Source organism: Asterias amurensis, chromosome 18 (genome assembly GCF_032118995.1).
Source record: "Asterias amurensis chromosome 18, ASM3211899v1".
Lineage (NCBI taxonomy): Eukaryota > Metazoa > Echinodermata > Asteroidea > Forcipulatida > Asteriidae > Asterias > Asterias amurensis.
This window is the reverse complement of record NC_092665.1, coordinates 5,061,107-5,087,264: the sequence shown is the minus strand read 5'-3', so window position 1 is coordinate 5,087,264 and position 26,158 is coordinate 5,061,107. Positions and strand designations below refer to the sequence as shown.

The 26,158-nt window shown below is 38.9% G+C and overlaps 2 protein-coding genes and 1 pseudogene across 2 annotated transcripts; 2 read left to right on the top strand and 1 right to left on the bottom strand.

Annotated features, from left to right (window-relative positions):
* The window catches only part of LOC139950938 (alkaline phosphatase, tissue-nonspecific isozyme-like), a 127,996-nt pseudogene extending 123,607 nt beyond the window's left edge, over window positions 1–4,389 (top strand).
* Window positions 4,390–9,389: 5,000 nt separating this feature from the next.
* LOC139950292 (uncharacterized) lies at window positions 9,390–10,187 on the bottom strand. The gene has a single exon (XM_071948914.1). It carries the CDS (start codon window positions 10,185–10,187, stop codon window positions 9,390–9,392), a length of 798 nt encoding a protein of 265 aa, XP_071805015.1.
* Window positions 10,188–16,732: 6,545 nt separating this feature from the next.
* On the top strand, window positions 16,733–25,237 carry LOC139950937 (alkaline phosphatase-like). Its single transcript, XM_071949774.1, has 10 exons — window positions 16,733–16,766; window positions 17,448–17,674; window positions 18,455–18,629; window positions 19,221–19,396; window positions 19,792–19,903; window positions 20,543–20,641; window positions 21,686–21,826; window positions 22,886–23,086; window positions 24,600–24,722; window positions 24,990–25,237. The coding sequence occupies exons 1-10, from the start codon at window positions 16,733–16,735 to the stop codon at window positions 25,235–25,237; spliced, it is 1,536 nt and encodes a 511-aa protein (XP_071805875.1).
* Window positions 25,238–26,158: the final 921 nt, after the last annotated feature.

Here is a 26,158-nt window from a genome sequence, read left to right as displayed (position 1 = left end):
ATAGTTGCACTTGATCAAACCTTGACTTTATAGATGTTTTCAAGATATTTATAGTTCCACAGCATTTAGTTTTCTTTCGGTCACATGAAGTAAAGAATTTATTTCATTAAAGTTTCACAATATTATGTTTTGTTTAAGACGAATGGCAAGCAGGTAAAGACAAGACAAACAGCAAGTACGAGTGGAATTTGGAATAATTTAAAGACGTCAATCCACTTGAAACTGACAATCTTTTAGGTGAGTTGTTGCTTCATGTACCAATTTGAACAAGTACAATCTATCGTCTGTATGGCACAGCCAATGTAACCAAGGTATGTCGTTTGGAACATGATTTTGCCTACAACCCTTGCGCCGCATCTATACTGAGCTAAATGTACATGTACGTACATGATGTGGGGTTGTGTCACTTATTGGCTCGGGCTTTAGGCTAGATGCCGCACGTCGTCATTACAAACTGCGCTGACATAGACGTAGGTTACCATAATTGCCGTATAATGAGAGTTAAGTTTTATATTCCAGCAAACCTAATTCGGTTTTACCCCATTACATTACCTTTTTATTTGCACTTTTTTAATTTTTTTTTTTTTTTTATATCACAATATTACGTACAATCTGTGTCCATCTTATTAGAGAGGTTTCGCAGAGTCGCGGATACGAATACGCATACAGATATCGAACCGTACGCGTTCGCGTCAAGTGAGCTGTGTAGTTTTGTTTTGCAAAATTCTAACGAATACCCTCAACGTGAGGCTCGAGAGGGCGCTATTAACCAAACGTACAGTACATAAAAACTCCACAGGCTAAACTGATATCCGTCGCCTAACTTTTTAGTCCATTTCTCTTTTTTTGAAGCATGGTGGAACAATGTCCAACTACATCTATGTATGATACCTCTAAAAGACATGGTGGAAACCTGGTGCATTAAAAATTAACAATCCGCTCCAAAAACATAAACAAAATATAATCGTTCTTACTTAAGTGTATGGCGACAGATTCCCGTTTTGAGCGACTATTCTAACTTGTGTACAACGGTTATACGTCACATCCCCATGGACCTCAAAAAGTGATGACGTATTATGACGTATCCGTTCACGTAAGAGTATCGGTGACTCTGCGGAACCTCTCTAATAGGGAGCTGTCAACCACGGAAGAAACCTTTGACTATCTAATTTATTTATATATACGGAACAAGTAGAAAGGCGTAAGTTTGAACTGTATAATTAACCAGGAGGATTTAATATAGAAACTTTTATTTGACAGTTGTATTAACTTTGCTTACCTTTCAGGTTCGTTTGAGCCCAGTCATATGCAATTTGAAGGTAACCGAATGAATGACGTAGGGGGTGAGCCCTCATTGTCTGAGATGGTAGAAAATGCCATTGGGATACTTCAGAAGGACAAAGACGGGTTCTTCCTTATGGTTGAGGGTAAGTTATTATTACAACATACATGTTTCTGGTTTTTGTAGGATATTGGTTAATTGGTTTCATGAGCCCTAGCCTTGTCCAAGGCTCTATCGTTAGCACCAACCCGCTCTGAATTCACGAACTGCATAGATACTATATAGTATCTATGCAGTTCGTGAGTTCAGAGCGAGCCGGTGCTTGCGTAAAGACCTTGGACAAGGTTACATGAGCCCTTTGTGTCATTGCTGCTGTTTCGCAAGAGGTTATCGTTATAGGCCCTACCTCTTATCTTTACCGCACGGTACATAACAGTACTTGATACCGAGTCTAGTTGCAGCCTCGTTGTATGAGGTACAACAACCTCGAAAAACCATGCTTCGACCCCACGGTATTAAGTAATGTTATATACCGTGCAGTATGCGGTTCTTGAATTCATAGTAGCGAGCCGGTGCTTGCGTAAAAGACCTTGGACAAGACTACATGAGCCCTTTGTGTCATTGCTGCTGTTTCACAAGAGCTTGTCGTTAGGCCCTACCTCTCACTTATGTGGCTAAGAAAATCATTGACAATCTGAAACCTCGTTATATGGAGTATTTACATTGTCTCTTTGATGCCATTGTCCAGTCACAGATTGTATGTATTTTACAAGACCACGCAGGTTGACATGGACGGCCGAATAATAGCAAAACATCAACCGACCGACTAGCTTTTGTCACCAAAGTAGACATTGCTGCAAACTTGTAATTAAAAATGAATACATCCCAATTGGTTGCAAACGAACATTCTTAAAAACTAGGGCCAACGTTTATCTTTGTATTCATGTCTTTTCCTAGTTTTAAAATCTTGGTTGACAACAACTCCGTCTATGATGTTGCTTTATCACGGTGTGGCCATCTTGATTTTACTCCATTCAAACTCATTGTAACACAACTGAGGCTGGACAAAATAATAGTCTGGTGCCATGTTTGCGCAATGAATGTTAGCATTCATTACTGTTATGAAAACAGGGAACATGACCGAGAGGGAATGTCATTAGGGAATCTAATACTCTGTCTGCTTTTCGTAAAGTCCTTAAGACTCACCTTTTTCCAAGTTAGTTTCTTTCTGGTGCGCTATGATCTTAATGGAATAGCGCCTTATAAATTGTAATTGTTATGTTATGTTATTGTTATTGGTAATTACTCAAAATAATTATTAGCATAAAACCTTACTTGGTAACGAGTAATGGAGAGCTGTTGGTAGTGTAAAACATTGTGAGAAACGGCTCCCTCTGAAGTAACGTAATTTTCGAGAAAGAAGTAATTTTTTACGAATTTGATTTCGAGACCTCAGACTTAGAGTTTGGTGTATCGAAATCAAGCATCTAAAAGCACACAACTTCGTGTGACAAGGGTGTTTTTTCTTTCATTATTATCTCGCAACTTCGACGTTTGATATTTTATTGTCTTTGACAATTTATTACCAATAGTGCCAGTGTCTTTGAACAAAAAGCTATATCTTTCAAAATATCATTTGTATGCAAAAAGTATACGATGAATTTAAAGAGAGACTGTTTCTAACTATTATTATTTATTTACTTCCCTTTTTTCAAAGAGCGATATCTCTTGATAAATCCAATTGTTTGTAGAATGCAGCTTGATTATGTTTTTTTAAACAAAAAGTAAACTCCGTTAAGTTACCCGAATGCAGACTGAATTCTGACCAGTAAGTAATGTTAACAAGTTGTGCAAGCTTCTCAGTTTTCTATAAGTGAGTGGTGATTCATCGTCAAACCATTCATATTTAAATTATAATTACAACAAAATGGTTTTGCAAGGTTTTTGTTAACGTCAAGGTCTGATGAATGACGGTTTGCCATTTACAACACTCTCATATGCAAACGGCCCTAGAGGAATTGAGGTGTTAAACAGCTTCAAAAGTACTGGTTCGAGACGGAATCTGACGGATACCAACACAGGTAAAGCTTCAATTGATTACTTTGAGTATTGGTTTGTACCACTCAGGTACACCACTCATTAAAATTAAATCCGAGTATATGCAGACTTTTTGAAATATTTTAAATCTTAAACATATAACTTGGCAAAGTTACAGGGAAGTTTTTGCAAACACGATATTGCCAAGGGAAAATGCCCCCTTTGCCATTTCATAGAGTTAATCATTAACTTGTGTAAAAAATTATTTTACTTGTTTTGTGATAAACATTGTTTTATTATTTGTTCGTGCAGAGGCTGCCGATTTTCACCATCCAGCGCTTGTCCCAATTGATTCAGAGACTCATGGTGGAGAGGACGTCACTATTTACGCCAATGGACCAATGTCGCATCTTTTTCACGGGGTCCATGAACAGCACTACATTGCCCACGTGGTCAGATATGCTTCCGGGTTAAACTGCCACAATGGGGCGCCCTCTACTGGACCAAACTCCATTTTGGCTTTACTGTTGTTTTCTTTCGTACGGAAGTTTATAGATTGAAAAAGAAATTCAATGAATGTATTTTGTCCAGTTTATAGCAAAGACAGCCGATATTATAGTTTAATCGTGTTTGCAAACAGTAAAACAAACAACCAAAAATATGACATCTGCTAACCTTTTTTTTACAGCCGCTTAAATCAGACCGACTTTTTCCAGTAATATCACTTTTGAATCATACAGATACAAAAAACGAAAAGAACGCCAGGCTTAAATGAGAAACTGACTGGATACACTTTAGTTTAATGTTTCATGAAAACAAATCCCCAAAATCAAATTACTTTGACATTGAACCTGTGATCTTTATATTAACGTAGCCCTGGTGTTTCCTTGCCTTGTCCATATACTTGTTCGCCGTGGTAGCCAGAGACCAGTGACCCGTTCTGTGAAAATGAGTAAAATTTCGCACAATGCTTTAGCGTGCAATGGACGGTTACATTATGTGGAAGGGGTCGTTGTGGAAAGATTCTTTTTTGTAACAATTTGTTTTTGTTCTACTTCTTCAGGATCTAAATTTTCATGGTCAATATTCAAATAACTTAATTTTAGTCATGAAGCTATACAAAAACATGATTTTGTTAAGTAAACGTACTTTTAAACGTCATTTGTGTCCCTTTTTATTTCTACATAACGCGAAGTATCGCTGATTTTTATTCCTCGCTGTTTTGTCGTTCGGTACACCCCTGCGTACATTATGGTATAATCGGAAAACTTTGACCCTCGCCTTTCCTAATATTAGAGGAAATTAAAGCCATGGTTAAAACTAAGGCTGTACAATTGTTAGACCAACAGAGGGCGTTATTTATAATACTCGGATGTTATTGTGGGCTTAGTGTGTGCGTTCGACCCCCCCCCCCAGTTTGTAAATATTATTTCAAATGTGACGTCAAGGTCACATGGGGCTCCCCAGAGTGATCAACCATTTCCCTCCAATAGACCGTGTAAGTCTCACGATGATAAGGTCACCACTGAGCTTCCGGGCACCACAGAGCCATCAGCTGGGGAGATTAACGTGCGTGCAATTGTAGTGTCATTTTGTTTCTGTCTGATCACTTTTTATCAATCCCCAAAACATATTTATCGAATGATTACATTTACAGTTACCAATCACTAACATCTGTAAACTTAAACAAATTAAAAGGAAGAAGTAATGCGCCACCATCCGGCTCGAAGTGCCCGATTGGTAAGCAAAGTGAATGTGTTGACTACACTAGCACACCGAAGTTAGTTTTGTTTAAATAAACATAACATTTTCATCTTATTCGAGCAAAAATATTCACCTAATTGTTTATATGACACATCATTGCCCCCTGGGCCCCAAACTCCCACGGCAGTTTCGCTTTTTATCATTGAACAGACATTGATTAAATGTTAAATAAAATTGTTACCTCAAACGAGGTCAAATAAAAAGAAAACACATTGTCAATATTAATGTATTTTGTCAGAACAGGCCAATTTGCAAGCACATAAAGCAACATTAGGTCAGTTGTTTGTTGCTTAGGTCTACATTACACGAACGTTTTACTACTCAAGTCAAGCTTTAACAACCTTTTTTCAACAAACTGAGGATTTTATTTTGAAGACACCTTTTCTGGGTACGTTTCACCAAACCATTAGTTAATGGCTAAATTCTGTTGTTTTGAAGCATTTTCTAATGCCTTTCAAAATTTAACAAATAATTGTAAGCATAAAAACCTTACTTGGTAATGAGCAATGGAGAGATGTTAATAGTATAAAACATTGTAAGTAACGGCTCTCTCTGAAGAAAACTAGTTTTTGAGAAGAAGTACTTTCTGGAATTGTTGAGGTCTCAAATTCAAGGCATCTGAAAGCACACAACTTGTGCGACAAGGGGTGTCTTCCCATTACTCTCTCGCAACTTCGACGGCCAATTGAGCTCAAATTAATGTTCACGGGTTTGTTAATTTAAGAATATGTTGAGATACACCAAGTGGAAAGACTCACTAGTGCTTGAAAGTTTCCTCATGTGTCCTGCCTTTGCCCTTAAAGGGTAATTTTAAACTGATTTTCAATTGTATCCTTTGTTTTCTCAGAGTCTACTTCCGCACAAATGCTTTTGGGAAACAAGAATATTCAATGGAGCAAAACAAATTAAATGAACACATTGCGAACAAATTGTATTTACTATTTACAACTTTTGGATGAGATTGAAGTCATTTTGATTGTTTAACACGTAAGGCAGGATTCCGCCTTGGGCCGGTGTTTTTAATGGAAATCTGTCCCCGGAGATTCTTTCCCCATTATAGGCAGGTGTGTCAGGAGATTATGTTCTCCCAAAATTCCCTCCCCTTATACGGCAAACTTGTTACAAACTACTTGTGATAGCGCCCTCTGTTAAATCACCCTCACTCAGCCCATGTTAGTTTCTCAAACAGGGGAAAGAATCTCCGGCAGCACTGATTTCACTGAGACACCGGCAACCCATCCGGGCGCCTAGTCCTGGAGAATTGCGCGTGGCCCTTGTAGTGGCATGATATTTCTGTCCCTTGGAGTTAGTTTCATCCTTTTATAGTGAGCGGTGACTATGGTCGTTTCTTAATTCTGAAAGCACCCTCTTTTGATTCCATCTGCTTTAGACCGTATTGATATCAGATACTCCGAGGAAAAATTCATAGCACTCCGGCTATTCGTTAACCGCGGCCCATACCAGTCTGGGGAAGACAGGAGGGGCCAGCTCACTTCGTTTGTTTGCAGTTTTTCGGAAGCAAAAAGAAAACAACATGTTCTGTCGCCAGTCAAATAAGCCGAGTTTTGTTCCTCCGACAACGGGGGCTACAATCCCGGCCAAAATGCTTGGGCCACCCATTCCTACGTTATTTAAACTTATTCCCTGTTCACTTCCCACAGACAAGTTTTAGGGTTTGTGTACTTTTTGTAGAAGGACGCAAAATCAATGTTCACCGATTACGGTAAACTTGCACTGTTTGAAGGTAAAACGGTAAAAAGTTTCCCTTAAATTTTATTTTCTAAAGGTGTTGTAGGTTTTGACAAAAATGAGTAAAACAGTGTGAGGAAAATTAGTTCAGCTTGCAAATTGTATTTACCAATCAGTTTAGTTCAATATCAACTAAATACGCAAAACACAAAAACCAAAACAATCAATTGATACGGCGTTAATGTTCATTCTTTCAATGTATTTAAAACATTCAAGTGACACCACTATTTCTAAAACTATGCAATATATCTTAACGTCTAGTACACTAATTGGATTATAGTTAAATTTAACAAAAACATGCTTTGTAGAAATACAAGTATCTAGTAATATACTAATGCTTTGTATTATAGCGTTAATGCAAACATTAACACTGTGTTTTTGACGACCTTTAACGTAATAATTGTTTAATTGTAAAATGAATCAGATGTTGACAATTTGAAGATTTGAATCAAATGCAGGGGCTAGAAAGAACACACCAGCAGCAGTTATTTGGTTTAATGTCCAAGCTTTGGGTGTATCGCGTTGCTAAGTTACTCCCGTTTAAAATAAGTCAGTGTATACATTTTTGTTAAAAACGAATTACAAGTAAAGTGATGTTTTCGCGCAAAAGGATACAAATAAGACTTAAATTTGATCACAAAACTGTTGTTTTCAGAGCGTTATTGCTAAAATACCAGTGTGTTTAAAGTCACCTGGAAGTGGTATTTTGTCAAAATAAAGCTTTTGTCACTCACTAAAATATGTGTGTTTGATGAGTAGAATACGAATAAACATTTAACTAAGGTTCTACAAATTTAGTTTCCATAATTAACAAATTTAAAAGTAGGCCCGACCCGAGAGGGCGCTGTTCGTGACGTCAATCGAGGCGCGATATTTGAAGCAGGACGGCTCAAAGTGTTTGCTGCACAGCGCTGGAAAAGACGTCGGACCGAACCACTTTGCAAACTGACCCCATTTTTAGTTATTTTGCTGCCATCAGCAGCAATACACGTGGTCGACATTGCCGACAAAATGCAAGAAATAAACTTTTTTTCGAAACGTAAAAACTAGAACTTGCATGTAATTGCACGTACGTGTGTTCAATGTACGATCGAGGCAAAGTCTGCCTCGATTGACGTCACAAAAGGGGTAGGCGGAGTCACCCCAAACAACTTTATCTATTTTTTAAACATGTAAATCGTTACAAACAATAACTCAACAAATTATGTTATTGTTCATTAACATATACTCTAATGTTTGAAGAAAAATAAATTCTATTTCCAGGTGACTTTAACCCTTTAAACTCGACCCCATTTTTAATAAATTTGCATGTGCTCAGGTTATTTATTAAAATGTCTGGTTTACTTCTTGGAAACATGTTAACATTATGCATCATATTAAAGCTTACATATAGTGCTATTTTATAAGAATATTTTTTACCCCCAACAGGCTATACCATGCAAATATAGTTCTAACAAAAATCACAGAGTGGGTCACAATATTACTGTCAACGAAACCTTTCTGTGTAAGGTAAAATGTGACATTGTGTAATCAGCTGATATTCCGAATAATTAAGTCACGGTCGAAGTGAGGAAATTTTATTTTCCAAATTCACACTAAGATGGTGAATTGGTTTCATGCCGATGTGACGGTTTAACGAATCGCTGTAAGTGTAATATATTTTCCCCTCTTTGACATGTTAGTCGTGACATCATCAAACGTTTTATACGAAAGTGATTCAAAACGAATACCCAATGTTTCATCTGCATTAAACAAAAGTGCTTTCGCATGTGAAAACAAAGAAACGCTCAAACCACGACAAAAATTCAATATTTCTCCATATCGAAACGTGTTCAAAAGACGACACAAAATAAATGTTTTCTGGTAACTTTACAACGCAAGTTTTTTTTGATCACAAGTTGTCGTTAGTTTAATACCATAAGTATTGTACATTAACGAATATATCAACAGAAGACTGTTACCAGTTGTTAGGTGAATTATTTGTATTTTGTTGCCTTAACAGGGTACAGCTTTTTCAACCAATTTAAAATGTTTTGAAATAAAATTGCCGGCACAATCGGAGGCCACAATGAATTATAAGTCAGAGTCTGTATCAAGGAATCTGAAGTTGTGTATGTACTGTTTAATAAACTGTCAGTTTTTGTTGCGTAGTTTCATTTTGCATTTTCTGGACTCATCATGGTTTCAAGGACTCATCATTGCACCCTCGGACGGAATTACAGGCTGCAGAAATTTCAAACTTTACCGAAAATGTAATAAACTCAAAAAAGGGATGAACTGATATTTATAGCACTGTTTATGTGACAAAAACACGTTGAAAGTTGTTGTCACAATACACGTTTGCAAAATCAAGTGTTCAAATAAAACATCTTTTCCATACTTATTGTCCTGCAAATACTAAAACAATTAATAATAAAGTAATTTTATTCGAATCATCTAAACACACGTTCGATTTTCCACGATTTATTATTATATTTAAAACTATATAGTTGCATATTAGTTTATTTAAATCGTTGTCTACAACAGTTAAACGTTTGCGTGTGTTTGTATATTCGATTTAGATTTCGTACAGCAGGAATCCAGTAAAAGACGTGTAATAGTAATAGTAATAATATACTTTACCGTGTATAGCTAAGTGAACTTGATCTCCACGGTGCAGGGGAATAACTGCACTGTTGCTCACATGATGATACTCTGCATCGTATACACCCCCTGTAACAATGGTGTTACCGTTCTTCATCAGCTTGACCCGTGGGTAAGACCCACTTGATGGTTTCCGGATTGAGAACATCAATACGTATACCCCAGGCACATTACACGTAAACGTGCCGTTATTCAAGTTGAAATCAGTCCCTTCCTCTGAAAACAGTAACTCTTCAAAGGGCAGAGGATCATAGGAGGATGGAGAGTTGAAGGCGGTATTCCTCACTGCAGTGAAGGCAGACCGTCGCGTACTACATTCACCTGCTTCACCAGTCTGTCCAGCTGGTCCAGGTTCACCTCTCTCCCCATTCAGACCATTCATCCCAGGCAGACCTTGAGGTCCTTGTTTCCCTGGTAGACCGACTCCTTGCTCTCCCTTCAGTCCATGTTCCCCTTTAGCGCCTGGCTCACCAACCAGTCCATCTGACCCGTTGTCTCCTTTAGCCCCAGGTTGACCTACCTCACCAGGGGACCCTACAAGCCCTTGACCATGGTTCCCATTTGACCCGGGAATTCCAGGTATACCGGCTGGGCCCTGGCAGCAGGAGTTACACGTCATCTCCGGATCAGGTGAAACTGCTGTTTTAGCCACCATGAACGGAACTTGCAAAATACCAAGAAGAAGGGTCACTGTTGATATGGTAATATTCATCTGTAATTTAATAGAATAAATAAAACAAACGATGAAAACATGCAGACATAGAAGGCGCTGCTCTAGCGGTGACCACCAGTTTTGGGTCAGCTCCAATTTATTCACATTTTCCATGTGTTTGTGGAAGTTCTTTATCACTACTTTCCACATTAACCACGTTTTAGTCAATTTGTGTTTCGCTGGGCTGAGCATGTGTGTGTTAAATTATGTACTTGGCCGTATTGATAGTGTTCTGTTGTGTTGAGCTAAATAATCGCTCCACACAACAAAGTGGCTACCGCTACACACTTGAGTACCTACTTAGCTTACGGCAGGGTGCCGTTGGCTCGTTTGATCTTCAACGTACTGAATATCGTGTTGAAATGCTCCCCAATGACACCCAAACAACTTTCAGACAATAATAAACAACTTTAAAAGTAGAAAAAGAGGAAATATGGGTGTTGAGGAGAAAGAAATTTAATCAGACCGGTAGAATCTTTCTCCCAACAATGGTATTGTTCATTGCCGTTCCCTTTGCCTCAAAATGGATGAGCTCGTTTAATCACATGCGTAAACACAGAGACTCTGGTATCCTTCACTGAGACATGGTTAGACAATACAACCCATAGTAATGATCTCCATACAGCCGCTTTGGATCTCGGATTCGACTTGACAGAGATTACAAAGTTACAGGAAAGAGACAAGGTGGGGCGCGTATGCCTCTATATCAACAAGAGATTGTGCAACACAGTGATTGTTTGAGATAAAACCAATACCCTATACATTGAGCTCCTGTCCGTATCACTTCGCTCATTTTATAATCCAAGAAAGATTCCTCAACTTGTCTACATTGTGAGGATTTCTCCTCGTGTAAAAAGATACGATATCTACGAATAGTCTAACTACTGCATAGCGCGCGGCGCGGCAGCGTATTGCATGGTACCTCGACGTTTGAAATACTAACTGCACTTGGCATCACAGTATTCTCCTGCGAACCCAATTAATTGTGTATACCGATTTCCAAAAACGCTGCCATTACGCCATTTCAGTAAAAGTGGGTGTCCGGTCGTCAAATAATTTCGAAATAGGTTCAAAGCATAATACAAAGACGTATATCGGCCCTGTCACACTTTGACGTTTTAGTCAGCGTATGCCGACGTATGACGACTTTCGATGGACTTTCAATTTTGAGCGTATACAAAGCCTATTCATAACGAGTTGGACGTATACAGACCGTAGTAGTAACTTACATAGAGCGTTTCCATAACGAATGCTTAGCGTGTTGACGGCGTTCACAACTTATGTTCTACGATGGTCCAACTACTGCATAGAGCGCGGGGGCAGCGTATTGCCGGCGATCACATCCAGTTGCCTACAAAGATGGTGCCTCTCGGCGATTGAAATAATAACTGCACTTGACATTGTAGTATCCTCCCGCGAACCCAATTTGTATCCGATTCACATAAACGCTGCCAATACGCCATTATACGGTAGCTGTAAGTTAGAATCACGTTCATGAAGTTAAGTGGTCGTCCGGAGCACGTCAAATACGTTCGAGGTAGGTTCAAAGCACGTTACTACTATTACATGTTAAGGCCCTGTCACACCTATACGTTTTAGCAAGCGTATGCCGACGTATACAAAATTGGGGTCGAATACGCTGGCGTACGTAGAATAAGTTATGGGTAAGTTTTGTATAAGTTATGAGCACGCTGAAACACGCCGTGTACGTCGTAGTAAGGCGAGGTCGTCGAGAAATTGTGTGCATGCACAACAAAATCTAAGTGTGCTAGCGTGTGGTTCATAAGTTCCGCATAAGTTGAAGGTGCGTTCTACAATCGATGACACACGTTCACACACGTTACTTGTAAGGTAATCATAAGTCGACATACGTCGATATAATGTCTAGCGTACCAAACACGTATTTCTTATAACCTATATGAGTAATGTGCTTTGAACTTACGTCGAACGTATTTGACGTGTTCCGGATGACCACAGAACTTACTAAACTTGTTTCTAAACTTACAGCTACCATGTAATGGTGTATTGGCAAAGTTATGTGAATCGGTATATAAAATTTGGGTTCGCATGAGGATTAATACGATGTCAAGTGCAGTTATTATTTCAATCGTCGAGAGGCACCCTCTTTATAGGCTACTGTATGTGATCGTCGGCAATACGCTGCCCCCACGCTCTATGCAGTAGTTGGACCATCGTAGAACATAAGTTGTGAACGCCGTCAATACGATAAGCATTCGTTATGGAAACCCTCTGTGTAAGCCACTTCTACGGTATGCATCCGTCCACCTCCTTATGATTACGCTTCGTATACGCTCAAAATTGAAAAATCCATCGATAGTTCAGCGTATGCCAACGTTTTAGAGAAATTTGCAAACGTCGGCATACGCTGACTAAAACGTCAAGGTTTGACAGGGCCTTCATGAGCCACACGACTTACATAGACGTGTATGTCAGCGTGTTTCATCGTGCTCTTAAACTTATACATAGTTATCCATAACTTATTTGACGTACACCAGCGTAGTCGCCAAAATTGTCATACGTCGGCATACGCTGGCTTAAACGTCAAGGTGTGACGGGGCCTTTACCCATAATTATTCGACGTACGCCAGCGTACTCGCTAAAATTTTCATACGTTGACATACGATGGCTAAAACGTCAAGTGACAGCACCTTAAGACAGTGTGCCACCATGTTTTGGCTTACAAAATATGCTGTCATAGTTTTAAACTGTGTCATTATTGTCGTAACAATAATGGAGGATGGTAACAATTTGTCCCCAAACAAGATGAATCGATTATCATGGTAAAATAAAACAATTAATGTTGCATGCTCCGTGACGGGGTCCAGGTTTTGTGTAAACTTTTGGGGCAAACAGGCAAACTCGGCTTCACCTCGGTTGCCCCTCCCCACGTCGGCTGTACAAAACACCGATCACCATAATAATTGTGAAAGTGTTGCATTATGTTCAATCTTGTTTTGTTTTACCCACAACATAAAACAAAATAACAAAGTGTTCATGTCACACAATGCCATTTCATCAGTACTTGTTGTTAATTTTGTTGACAGCTTTTGAATGAAGAGTACACAACATTAAAACGAGCAGAATATCAAGCACATTCAACTGAAACTGTCTAGGTAAACTTTTATTGCCCACTATTTGAACAAGACAATGTACAGAATACCAGCGGAACTTGCTGCTCCAAAACGGAAACCACTTGCAAGTATGGTGATAAAAGCCTCAACGACACAACGCTATGTATCGTGGTTTCAAAGGGAAATGCAACGGCATTACAGTCTGTACCACCAAACAGTACCACAGTACACTAATGTTGGCAGAGATCAAGTGACCCAAACACTACATGAGAACTTGAGCTGAATACGCTGTTAAAAATAATCCGTCAAAATTACGGTGCTTTGTATACCTGGCAGCCAGGGTTCCAGGTATTAAAAGTGCAGTAAATTTCAAAGTGGATTTTAGCAAACTACCCCCTCAAGGCACAATTTACAAAACTGCTACTGTGAAATTTACTGCATTTTACCTGGCACCAGCTGCCAGGTAAAGCACCGTAAATGTAACTGCTTTATTGGGTAGAGTGGTGCCCCTTCTTGGGCCAAAACTGCTAACCTTCTTGAAATAATAGGCTACCCTAAAATACACTGCATGCATCTAGAAGCCAAACTGCGGGTTCGACAGTATAACGAGAACACTTACCTTGACGATGTGTTATTGTAGTACAAACTTTCTCAGTTTCTCTCTTCCGATAAGATGCAAAGTTGTTATGAGCACTGCTGCTGATGCAGCGCGTTTAAATACTGCTGTATTTTCATTGAAGTGCTCATCAGTCTACTTCGGGTTTGATTGACAGTCGATGAGCAGCCAATCATAGATACGTGTTAGAGTCACTGATTGAATGCAGTGACTTACTCTACCATTGGTTTGGACGAGGCTGTATGTTACAATTGTGGATCAATACCGTGTTAAAGTCACTGATTTATGACAGTGACTTACTCTACCATTGGTTTGAATGATACTGTATGTTGAATGATGCCAATGGTTTAAAACTCTACACTACATGTATGTGTTTTAAGTCACTGATTGAAAGCAGTGACTTACTCTACCATTGGTTTGAATGATACTGTATGTTGAATGGATACCAGTGGTGTAAAACTCTACACTACATTGTGCATGTGGTAAAGTCACTGGTTGAAAGCAGTGACTTACTCTATCACTGGTTTGGATGAGGCTGTATGTTACCAATGGAGATCAATTTGTACACGCTTTAATGGTATGGTGTTTTTACATGTATATCCGCCCTACTGGGTTGCATTGTGTGATTGCTTCCTGAAGTTCCTGGCCGTTTTCCTTCTATTTCCGTTAAATTGATGTATTTTCCCGATGATTGTGAATTAAAGTGCAAGTTTAGTATCAAAGAAAGAACTGTGTACGCAATATATATACTGTTCGGATGGATCTCTTTCGTGCTTCCACTATTTTGAAGTATATGTTTACTAACACTAACTCAGTGTTTTTTTTTTCCGAAATCGAAATGCAATGACAATGTATTTATAGTAGAGTGTGCCACCAACAGAGCAACATTAAAGGCACTGGACACCATAGGTATTTACTCAACAGAATTGCTAGCATAAAGACTTACTTTGTATTGAGCAATAGAGAGATGTTAATAGTATAAAACATTGTTAGAAACGGCTCTCTCTGAACAAACGTAGTTTTTGAGAAAGAAGTATTTTCTCGAGTTGTTAAGGTCTCAAACTGAAGGCATCTGAAAGCACACAACTTGTACGACGGGGGTGAATTTCCCATTATTCTCTCGCAATTTCGACGACCAATTGAGCTCAAATTAATGTTCACGGGTTTGTTAATTTAAGATTATGTTGAGATACACCAAGTGGAAAGACTCACAAGTGGTTGAAAGTTACCTATTAATGTGTCCTGCCTTTGCCCTTAAAGGGTATTTTTAAACTGATTTTCAATTGTGTTCTTTGTTTTTTCAGAGTCTACTACCACCGAAACGCACAAATGCTTTTGGGAAACAAGAATATTTAATGCAGCAAAAACAATCAATACAAACCACAAAAATCAAAAACAATCAAATGAACTTTTGGATGAGATTGAAGTCATTTTGATTGTTTTAAAAAACACGTAAGGCAGGATTCCGCCTTAGGCCGGTGTTTCATGGAAATCTGTCCCCGGAGATTCTGTCCCTATCTTGGGCAACTTGTTTGACATAAAGGACTCGTTCATATATTGAAAATCTCAAAATCGTCAAAATGTGCTTAAAGGTAGTGTACACACTATTGGTTAATTACTCAAATTAGCATAAAACCTTACATGGTAACGAGTAATGGGGAGCTGTTGGCAGTATGAAAGACTGTGAGAAACGACTTTCTCTGGAGAGACGTAGTTTTCGAAAAAGAAGTAATTTTCCACGAATTTGGTTTCGAGACCTCAGAATTATATTTTGAGGGTCTCGAAATCAAGGATCTGAAAGCACACAACTTCGTGTGACAAGGGTGTTTTTTCCTTTCATTACTATCTCGCAACTTCGACGACCAATTGAGCTCTAATTTTCACAGGTTTGTTATTTTATGCATAGTTGAGATACAGCAAGAGTGAACACTGGTCTTTGACAATATTACAAAAGGTGTTTACACACATTTGCCCCCAGCCCACAGTAATTTAATAAATACTCCATGCATGTCAACGAGAGGCCTACAATTTATTAAGAACGTGTACATTGAGGATCAACTATTTCGAATAGTGCTAAAAAAAAAAACGCCAAGATATTTTGATTCGGTTATCACAATTTACAGTCCATCATTACGGAATCATCAAAACGTCTATGTAATTAGATTGTATGCACATTCAATCGTTAAGGATTTGTAACGCTGATACGCCATCCGCTATTTACGTGGGGAGGAGTTGGGGTAGGGATGGGAGGGGAGGCGTTGGTGAATCCATTATGACGACTCAAGCCGTTATCACAGATGTAAACATCGGTTTGTTTTTTTCTGGAGGGCTTTCGTAACTATTAGTTTTTCAAGGTGATTTTTTTTTTACAAATCTTATTACAACTCCTCATACAATTATGCTGAAAAACCGTTACAGCAAAACAAAGTATAAAATTGACCGACATAGTTTACCACTTTAGTAAAATGCAGAGTTAACCTCGGCACAATACTTTGAAGGAGTCCCATTTTTTTGTAAAACTTCACAGTAGATTAATTGGTATTAAAAAATACAGATGTGAAGTTGATGATATAGTACAAGTACCGATATAGATAATGGCCATTTGAAATATGAAATTAAAGTTCAAGAACCGATAATTTATTTCCAAGGTTCAAAAGCCAAAGAATGAATGAAATGATAAGTTATTGCTGTTCTATAGTTATGAAGTCTGTAATTCAAACTGACTATGACCTCAGTCGGATACAAACAGTGACGATCGGTATACACTGTTTCATTACCTCTGATTTTGTTACTTTGATTTCAACAAGTTGGATATAAGATGGTTAATTTGGATCTATATGCTGACTGCAGGAGGCAATGTGCTACCACAAAGTAAGTAGGCATATAGTGGTTCTCGCTTGAATAGAGTAGAGCCCCATTTGACTTTTCAACGGATCAAAGTTGAATATGTTAATGTATGCAGACTTAGTGATCACATTGTTTCACGCGAGATCTGGTTGTACGAGAGTTCTGTTGTTTTGCGTGTTGTTATCACGTGAATAGAACCCGAGTTTTTGACGCAATGTGCCCTGTTCCATTGTCTTTTATTGATAGTTTAACGACGTACGAACACAACAAATATTACAGCCGATTATTTTTTATCGAAAAACACAGAAGATGAGGGTCGAGAAAGAACACACCTTAATCTCATAACAAAATACCCGGTATATGTATTTCGGTGTTGCAATTAATATAACAATAATGTTTAGAACTATATGCCAATTAGATATCTGTATAGTGATTAATTAAATGAAAATGAATACCCCCATAATCAACAAATGGATGTTTTATTTAGTAAATGAATTATTGTCAATAATTGTTTTTTAAGTGCACTCTTGATCAATTTATCCTATTTACAAGGAGCTTCAACATCTGCAAAAGCTAAATTACGAAACCCATAAAATTCCACCAATGATCTTTCAGTTCTGAGCAGACGACACTATCTGAGCAGACGACACTATCTGATTGTCTTCGAGTAGTGTTTGTAGTGTTTGTATAAATTAATCGTTGTAGGTGCGAAGTACTGGAATGACCTGGCTTACGACAGTTTGCAGAAAGCTATTACCAGAGAGCAAACACTCAGCACGAATAAAGCTAAGAACGTAGTGTTTTACGTCGGAGATGGGATGGGTATAACAACCGTGACGGCTGCGAGGATTCTCAAGGGGCAGCTGGAAGGAGATCACGTGGAAGAAACAGACCTCGAATTGGATAAGTTCCCTAGTGTAGCTTTGTCAAAGGTAACAATAATTATTACGTCTCGAACCTTCACACTGAAACAATTACTGCAGGAGATCTTCACCGTTTACAAAACCTCCCCACTTAAAGCAGGTCTGGGGTCGATTTCACAAAGAGTTAGGGCTAGTCCTATATAGGAGATATTAAAAACGTATGGGTGGTCCAAAGTTAGGACGAGTAACTCGTCCTAAGTCAAGATAAGACTTGTCCTAACTCTTGTGAAATGATAACGCCAGAGAGTGGCCTCTAGCGTAGGTCAATCCTTGTCCATCTTCACCTTTCACCTAGATTCATATGCAGATGACCGCTAGTACAAATGCCAAACATCACCAATCAAAACACGGAAACAGAATGCTTACGTCACTGCACGTTTATCCAATGAAATCACTGGTTCTGAAAAGCAAGAACCTGACCGGGGAAATAGTGCCCCGAAGTGATACAAACAGTGGGTGTGCCCGATAAACTTCCCTGGGTCGACCCCGTGGGGCTCACTCGGGTGAACCCCTGACAAGAGCTAATCGAACGAACACACTCGCCCTCTCGTGGTGATGGCATGCACCTCAGATCACCCCAAGTGACCCACTCCACAAGCAGGGCACTGGGGGAGGGGGGGGGGGCTGACCCGGGTGAGCACCGTCAAAGCTATTCGAACGTACCGGGGCAGATCGGGGTCGACCAAGGGAAGCTAAACGAACGCACCCACTATATTGAGTGCGCCCCACGTGGTCAAACATACGGAGCATTTAGTCTGAGAATATTTCCTGCACTCTTTCATCCTCTAGACCTACAATACCGATAGGCAAGTACCGGACTCGGCTGGTACGGCTACTGCTTATTTTAGTGGTGTTAAAACCAAGACAGCAGTGATAGGCCTAGACGATTCTGCTATTAAAGGAGATTGTAAATCTAGTCTCAATGCTAATGTGGAGTCTGTTACGATATCTGCTCAAAAGTCTGGTAAGTTTAAAAGAACGTCAACATATTCATATAATGTTTTATAACACACCTCTTGCCCTTTCTGTATTCTGGTTGGCTGAAACACGGTCTCGTGGGATGAGCTTAGTCTAGTGATCGGGCGCATGTGTCTTGCGGGAACTAGTTCTTTGAAAATAGTGCCCGGTTACAGCGTCCTCTCTTGACTTGAACCGTGAACAGCAACTACAAAACTTCCTTTCTTTTCCACGTGTTGTTCTTATTTCACATTTAAGACCAAGCTGTATAATAATACACAATATTGACTGGCACAATTCGGTACTAGTGTACGTCTATTCCCCCCTCGGGCCTGTTAGTGACCATAAGAGGTGCCTATTTCCCTTGGCCTTCAGCCTCGGGAAATAGGTCCCTCTTCTGGTCACTCAAAGTCCCTCGGGGGTAGACGTACAATTACCTCATTGCCAGTCAATGTGTGTATAATAAATATGATTTACTTTCATTGATTTGTTGTCAAGTGTTTTGTAATAATTTTAATATTGTGTTCTTGAAATTGTATCGATCGATTATAATATAGCTAATAAATTAGGTTTTCGTTGCTTTGTGTGCTTTCTAAAGGCAAGGCAACGGGACTCGTCAGCACTGCCCGTGTGACACACGCTACCCCTGCCGCACTTTACGCACATTCGCCCCATCGAGACTGGGAGTGTGACTCTGATATACCGCAGAAGGAATCTGACATCGGTTGCATTGACATCGCTCAGCAACTCATAACACTCGGACAGGATACACAGGTACAATCTGCAACATTGACACGAACCAGTGTTTGCGTTCACTATTCTGAATGTACCGTTTGATTATTCGCCACCCTCATCAATATCATGGGTTATTTTGGTTTTTGAATCAAAGTATCTCACAAACTGACCGGCAATGAAACAGGTAGCTGGAAGCATTCGATAGTTAATCAATTTAAACAGTTAATAATTTTTTAGAATTTTTTTGAAGCGTGCTCATATAATGAAAGGCTGGCAAATGTCACTGTTTTAAACTTGTCAGTATCACTTCATGCATGGTGTCTATTTAAGAAGCAGCTTCCTAGAATACCCTTCCTGCTAGTCATTGCTGCATGCCGACCACCAACTTCATGATGCGGTCATTTTTATAATAATTCTTCATTAATCTATGCCAGGTTATAATGGGTGGGGGAAGGATGAAAATGTTACCGAGAGAAGCTGCCGACCCAGAGTATCCTGAAGACTCTTCTAAAGCTGGATCTAGAAATGATGGACGAAATCTCATCGGTATGTAAACCTGATCAAACTTAAACCCAATTATTGATGACTATTGCACCATTTTGCTTGAACAGCTTCTGATCCCATCCAGATTCCATAGAAACCGAGCTACTGAAATCAATAATGCTGAATTGATAATGGTGAAACAATAATTTGATCGATAATAATTAGTCGATATTGGTGAGTCGATATTTGTAAACCAATAACGACTTATCGATGTTGGTGAATCGATAATGGTGATTCGATAATATTTGTGAATCAATAACGGTGAACCGATAGTCGTAAAAAGATAACTGTGAATCAGAAATGGAGAATCGATACTGGGAAAAGATAATGTTGAAACGACAATGGTAAATCAATATTGGTAAGTCGATAATGGTGAATCGATAACTGTCCATGAGCCGCAAGGCGCTGACATTACCACAGAGACAGCATGGTGCGTAGTTATAGAAGATAGATAAGTTTGTTTTCTTGTAGAAGTATCTCTCATCGAAATAGTTGCACTTGATCAAACCTTGACTTTATAGATGTTTTCAAGATAGTTAAAGTTCCACAGCATTTAGTTTTCTTTCGGTCACATGAAGCTCTTAACAATCAAGTAAAGGATTTATTTCACTAAATGTTTTACAATATTATGTTTTGTTTAAGACGAATGGCAAGCAGGTAAAGACAAGACAAACAGCAAGTACGTGTGGAATTTGAAACAATTTAAAGACGTCAATCCACTTGAAACTGACAATCTTTTAGGTGAGTTGTTGCTTCATGTACCAATTTGAACAAGTACAATCTATCGTGTGTATGGCACAGCCAATGTTACCAAGGTATGTCGTTTGGAACATGATTTTGCCTACAACCCTTGCGCCGCATCTATACTGAGCTAAATGTACATGTACGTACATGATGCGGGGTTGTTTCACTTATTGGCACGGGCTTTAGGCTAGATGCCGCACGTCGTCATTACAAACTGCGGTGACAAAGACGTAGGTTACCATAATTGCCGTATAATGAGAGTTAAGTTTTATATTCCAGCAAACCTGATTTGGTTTTACCCCATTACATTACTTTGTTTGTTTACACTTTATTTTATTTTTATTTTTTGTATCACAATATTACGTACAATCTGTGTCCGTCTTATTAGAGAGGTTTCGCAGAGTCGCGGATACGAATACGCATACAGATATCGAACCGTACGCGTTCGCGTCAAGTGAGCTGTGTAGTTTTGTTGTGCAAAATTCTAACGAATACCCTCAACGTGAGGCTCAAGAGGGCGCTATTAACCAAATGTACAGTACATACAAAACTCCACAGGCTAAACTGACATCCGTCGCCTAACTTTTTAGTCCATTTCTCTTTTTCTGAAGCATGGTGGAACAATGTCCAACTACATCCATGTATGATACCTCTAAAAGACATGGTGAAAACCTGGTGCATTTAAAAAAAACAATCCGCTCCAAAAACATAAACAAAATATAATCGTTCTTACTTAAGTGTATGGCGACAGATTCCCGTTTTGAGCGACTATTCTAACTTGTGTACAACGGTTATACGTCACATCCCCATGGACCTCAAAAAGTGATGACGTATTATGACGTATCCGTTTACGTAAGAGTATGTGTGACTCTGCGGAACCTCTCTAATAGGGAGCTGTCAACCACGGAAGAAACCTTTGACTATCTAATTTATATAAACGGAACAAGTAAAAATGCGTAAGTTTCAACTTTATAACTAACCAGGACGATTTAATATAGAAACTTATATTTGACAGTTGTATTAACTTTGCTTACCTTTCAGGTTTGTTTGAGCCCAGTCATATGCAATTTGAAGGTAACCGAATGAATGACGTAGGGGGTGAGCCCTCATTGTCTGAGATGGTAGAAAAGGCCATTGAGATACTTCAGAAGGACAAAGACGGGTTCTTCCTTATGGTTGAGGGTAAGTTATTATTACAACATACAGGTTTCTGGTTTTTGTAGAGTGTTGGTTAATTGGTTTCATGAGCCCTAGCCTTGTCCAAGGCTCTATCGTTAGCACCAACCCGCTCTGAATTCACGAACTGCATAGATACTATACCGCACGGTATACATAACAATACTTGATACCGTGGGGTCGAAGCATGGCTTTTCGATGTATCAACGAGGTTACAACGAGTCTAGTTGCAGCCTCGTTGTATGAGGTACAACAACCTCGAAAAACCATGCTTCGACCCCGCGGTATTAAGTACTGTTATATACCGTGCAGTATAGTATCTATGCAGTTCGTGAATTCAGAGCGGGTCGGTGCTTGCGTAAAGAGCCTTGTACAAGGTTACATGAGCTATTTGTGTCATTGCTGCTGTTTCGCAAGAGATTGTCGTTAGGCCCTACCTCTTACTTATGTGGCTAAGAAAATCATTGACAATCTGAAACCTCGTTTTATGGAGTAGTTGCATTGTCTCTTTGATGGCATTGTTCAGTCACAGATTGTATGTATTTTCATTGTTGCTAACAAGACCACGCAGGTTGGCATGGACGGCCGAAAAATAGCAAAACATCAACCGACCTACTAGATTTTGTCACCAAAGTAGACATTGCTGCAAACTTGTAATTAAAAATGAATACATCCCAATTGGTTGCAAACGAACATTCTTAAAAACTAGGGCCAACGTTTGTTATCTTTGTATTCATGTATTTTCCTAGTTTTAAAATCTTGGTTGACAAAAACTCCGTCTATGATGTTGCTTTGTCACGGTGTGGCCATCCCGATTTTACTCCATTCAAACTCATTGTAACCAAACTGAGGCTGGACGAAATAATAGCCTCGTGCCATGTTTGCGCAATGAATATTAGCATTCATTACTGTAATTATGGAAACAGGGAACATGACCAAGGTGGTGACAGCGTGATAAAGGTATACAACAATCTTCACGAACAAGACACACACTACCAGATTTTTCATCAAATTTCAATAATTCAAACACAAATAAATCATACTATCTTGGTTTTATACACGAAGGTGGCCGAATTGACCATGCGCATCATGACGGGTTAGCCTACCACGCCCTGCATGATACCATTGCAATGGATAAGGCTGTAGCCAAGGCGATGTCAATGACCAATGAAATGGAGACTTTATTTATTGTAACTGCCGACCATAGCCATGTACTCTCTATAGGAGGAGCAGCTGATCGTGGTAGTCCAATACTCGTCAGAGGAGGTAAGTTTCATCCACAATTATAATTTTAAAGGCAGTGGACACTATGACTTCTAACATGCTTAAGCTCAATGGAAATAAAACTGAGTTCATTGTGATTGGTACTCCCCAAAACCTTAAGAAACTGCCGAAGATATCTTTGCATATGGGTGATACATCGATTGACCCTGCTGATTCTGTCAGCAACTTAGGTATAAAATTTGATTCGCATATGACAATGAGCAAGCAAGTTTCTAGCCTCTGCCAATCAACAAATTTTCAATTATGTAACTTAAGGAGAATCAAACGGTACCTGGATAAGGATACTCTCCATCATGTTGTCAGAGCTTTAGTCCTCTCTCGTATTGACTATGGCAATCTCCTTTTATTTGGTGCAACGTCATATGAATTGGACAGAGTTCAAAGACTATAAAATAGTGCAGGTCGTTTAATATGTTCCACACCATTGAGAGAACATAATTTATTACCCCATCACTTTATATAGGGAACTTCATTGGCTACCAATTAGAGAACGAATCCATTTTAAGATTGCTCTTCTCGTTTTTATGCTTTAACAAAACTACACCTCATTGTTACCACTTAACTGTCACATTACACTCCTCCACGATTTCTTCGGTCCACACTTGACATCACTCGCTTGAATGTTCCCCGAGCAAACAAAGTTTTAGATCAGAAGGCTTTCAGTGTGGCTGGGCCAATGATTTGGAACAATCTCCCAACTGCCATTAGGGAATCTAATACTCTGTCTGCTTTTCGTAAAGTCCTTAATACTCACCTTTTTCCAAGTTAATTTCTTTCTAGTGCGCTATGATCTTGATGGAATAGCGCCTTATAATATTAATTGTTATGTTATGTTATTGTTATTGGTAATTACTCAAAATAATTATTAGCATAAAACGTTACTTGCTAACGAGTAATGGAGAGCTGTTGATAGTGTAAAACATTGTGAGAAACGGCTCCCTCTGAAGTAACGTAGTTTTCGAGAAAGAAGTAATTTTTCACGAATTTGATTTCGAGACCTAAGACTTAGAGTTTGATGTATCGAAATCAAGCATCTAAAAGCACACAACTTCGTGTGACAAGGGTGTTTTTTCTTTCATTATTATCTCGCAACTTCGACGTTTGATATGTTATTGTCTTTGACAATTCCCAATAGTGCCATTGTCTTTGAACAGTTAAAAGCTTTATCTTTCAAAATATCATTTGTATGCAAAATAGTATACAATGAATTTAAAGAGAGACTGTTTCTAACTATTATTATTTATTTACTTCCCCTTTTTTCAAAGGGAGATATCTTTCGATAAATCCAATTGTTTGTAGACTGCAGCTTGATTATGTTTTGAAACAAAAAGTAAACTCCGTTAAGTTACCCGAATGCAGACTGAATTCTGACCAGTAGGTAATGTTAACAAGTTGTGCAAGCTTCTCAGTTTTCTATAAGTGAATGGTGATTCATCGTCAAACCATTCATATTTAAATTCTAATTACAACAAAATGGTTTTGCATAAACGTCAAGGTCTGATGAATGACGGTTTGCCATTTACAACACTCTCATATGCAAACGGCCCTGGAGGAATTGAGGAGTTAAACAGCTTCAAAAGTACTGGTTCGAGACGGAATCTGACGGATACCAACACAGGTAAAGCTTCAATTTATTACTTTGAGTATTGGTTTATACCACTCAGGTACACCACTCAGTAAAATTAAATCCGAGTATATGCAGACTTTTTGAAATATTTTAAATCTTAAACATATCACTTGGCAAAGTTACAGGGAAGTTTTTGCAACCACGATTTTGCCAAGGGAAAGTGCCCCTTTGCCATTTCATAGAGTTAATCATTAACTTGTGTAAACAAATATTTTACTTGTATTGTGATAAACATTGTTTTATCATTTGTTTGTGCAGAGGCTGCCGATTTTCACCATCCAGCGCTTGTCCCAATTGATTCAGAGACTCATGGTGGGGAGGACGTCACTATTTACGCCAATGGACCAATGTCGCATCTTTTTCACGGGGTACATGAACAGCACTACATTGCCTACGTGGTCAGATATGCTTCCGGGTTAAACTGCCACAATGGGGCGCCCTCTACTGGACCAAATTCCATTTTGGCTTTACTGTTATTTTCTTTCGTACGGAAGTTTATAGATTGAAAAAGAAATTCAATGAATGTATTTTGTCCAGTTTGTAGCAAAGACAGCCAAGATTATAGTGTTTGCAAACAGTAAAACAAACATCCCAAACATGACATCTGTTATCTTTTTTTTACGCCCGCTTAAATCAGACCGACTTTTTTTCAGTAATATCACTTTTGAATCATACAGTTAAAAAAAAAACAAAAAAACCGCCAGGGCTAAATGAAAACTGACTGGATACATTTTAGTTTAATGTTTGATGAAAACAAATCACAAAAACAAATTACTTGGACATTTATGAACCTGCGATCTTTATATTAACGTAGCCCTGGTGTTTTCTTGCCTTGTCCATATACTTGTTCGCCGTGGTAGCCAGAGACCAGTGACCCGCTCTGTGAAAATGAGTAAAATTTCGCGCAATGCTTTAGCGTGCAATGGACGGTTACATGTGGAAGGGGTCGTTGTGGAGAGGTTTTTGTTTTGTAACAATGTTTTTTGTTCTACTTCTTTAGGATCTATATTTTCATGGTCGATATTCAGATAACTTAATTTTAGCCATGAAGCTATACAAAAACATGATTTTGTTAAGTAAACGTACTTTTAAACGTCATTTGTGTCCCTTTTATTTCTGCATAGCGCGAAGTATCGCTGATTTGTATTCCTCGCAGTTCTGTCGTTCGGTACCCCCTACGTACATCATGGTATCATCGGAAACCTTTGACACTCGCCTTTCCGAATATTAGAGGAGATTAAAGCCATGGTTAAAACTAAGGCTGCACAATTGTTAGACCAACAGAGGGCGTTATTTATAATACTCGGATGTTATTGTGGGCTTAGTGTGTGTGTTCGACCCCCCCCCCCCCCCAGTTTGTAAATATTATTTCAAATATGACGTCAAGGTCACATGGGGCTCCCCAGGCTGATCAACCATTTCCCTCC

Bases quoted from the DNA above. Each gene is read 5' to 3' on its own strand.
- LOC139950292 (XM_071948914.1), bottom strand. From the start codon at position 10,187: ATGAATATTACCATATCAACAGTGACCCTTCTTCTTGGTATTTTGCAA.
- LOC139950937 (XM_071949774.1), top strand. From the start codon at position 16,733: ATGCTGACTGCAGGAGGCAATGTGCTACCACAAA. The intron at 20,642-21,685 runs GTGAGTTGTTGC...CTTACCTTTCAG, and splicing joins TGAAACTGACAATCTTTTAG to GTTTGTTTGAGCCCAGTCAT. The intron at 21,827-22,885 runs GTAAGTTATTAT...TTATACACGAAG, and splicing joins GTTCTTCCTTATGGTTGAGG to GTGGCCGAATTGACCATGCG.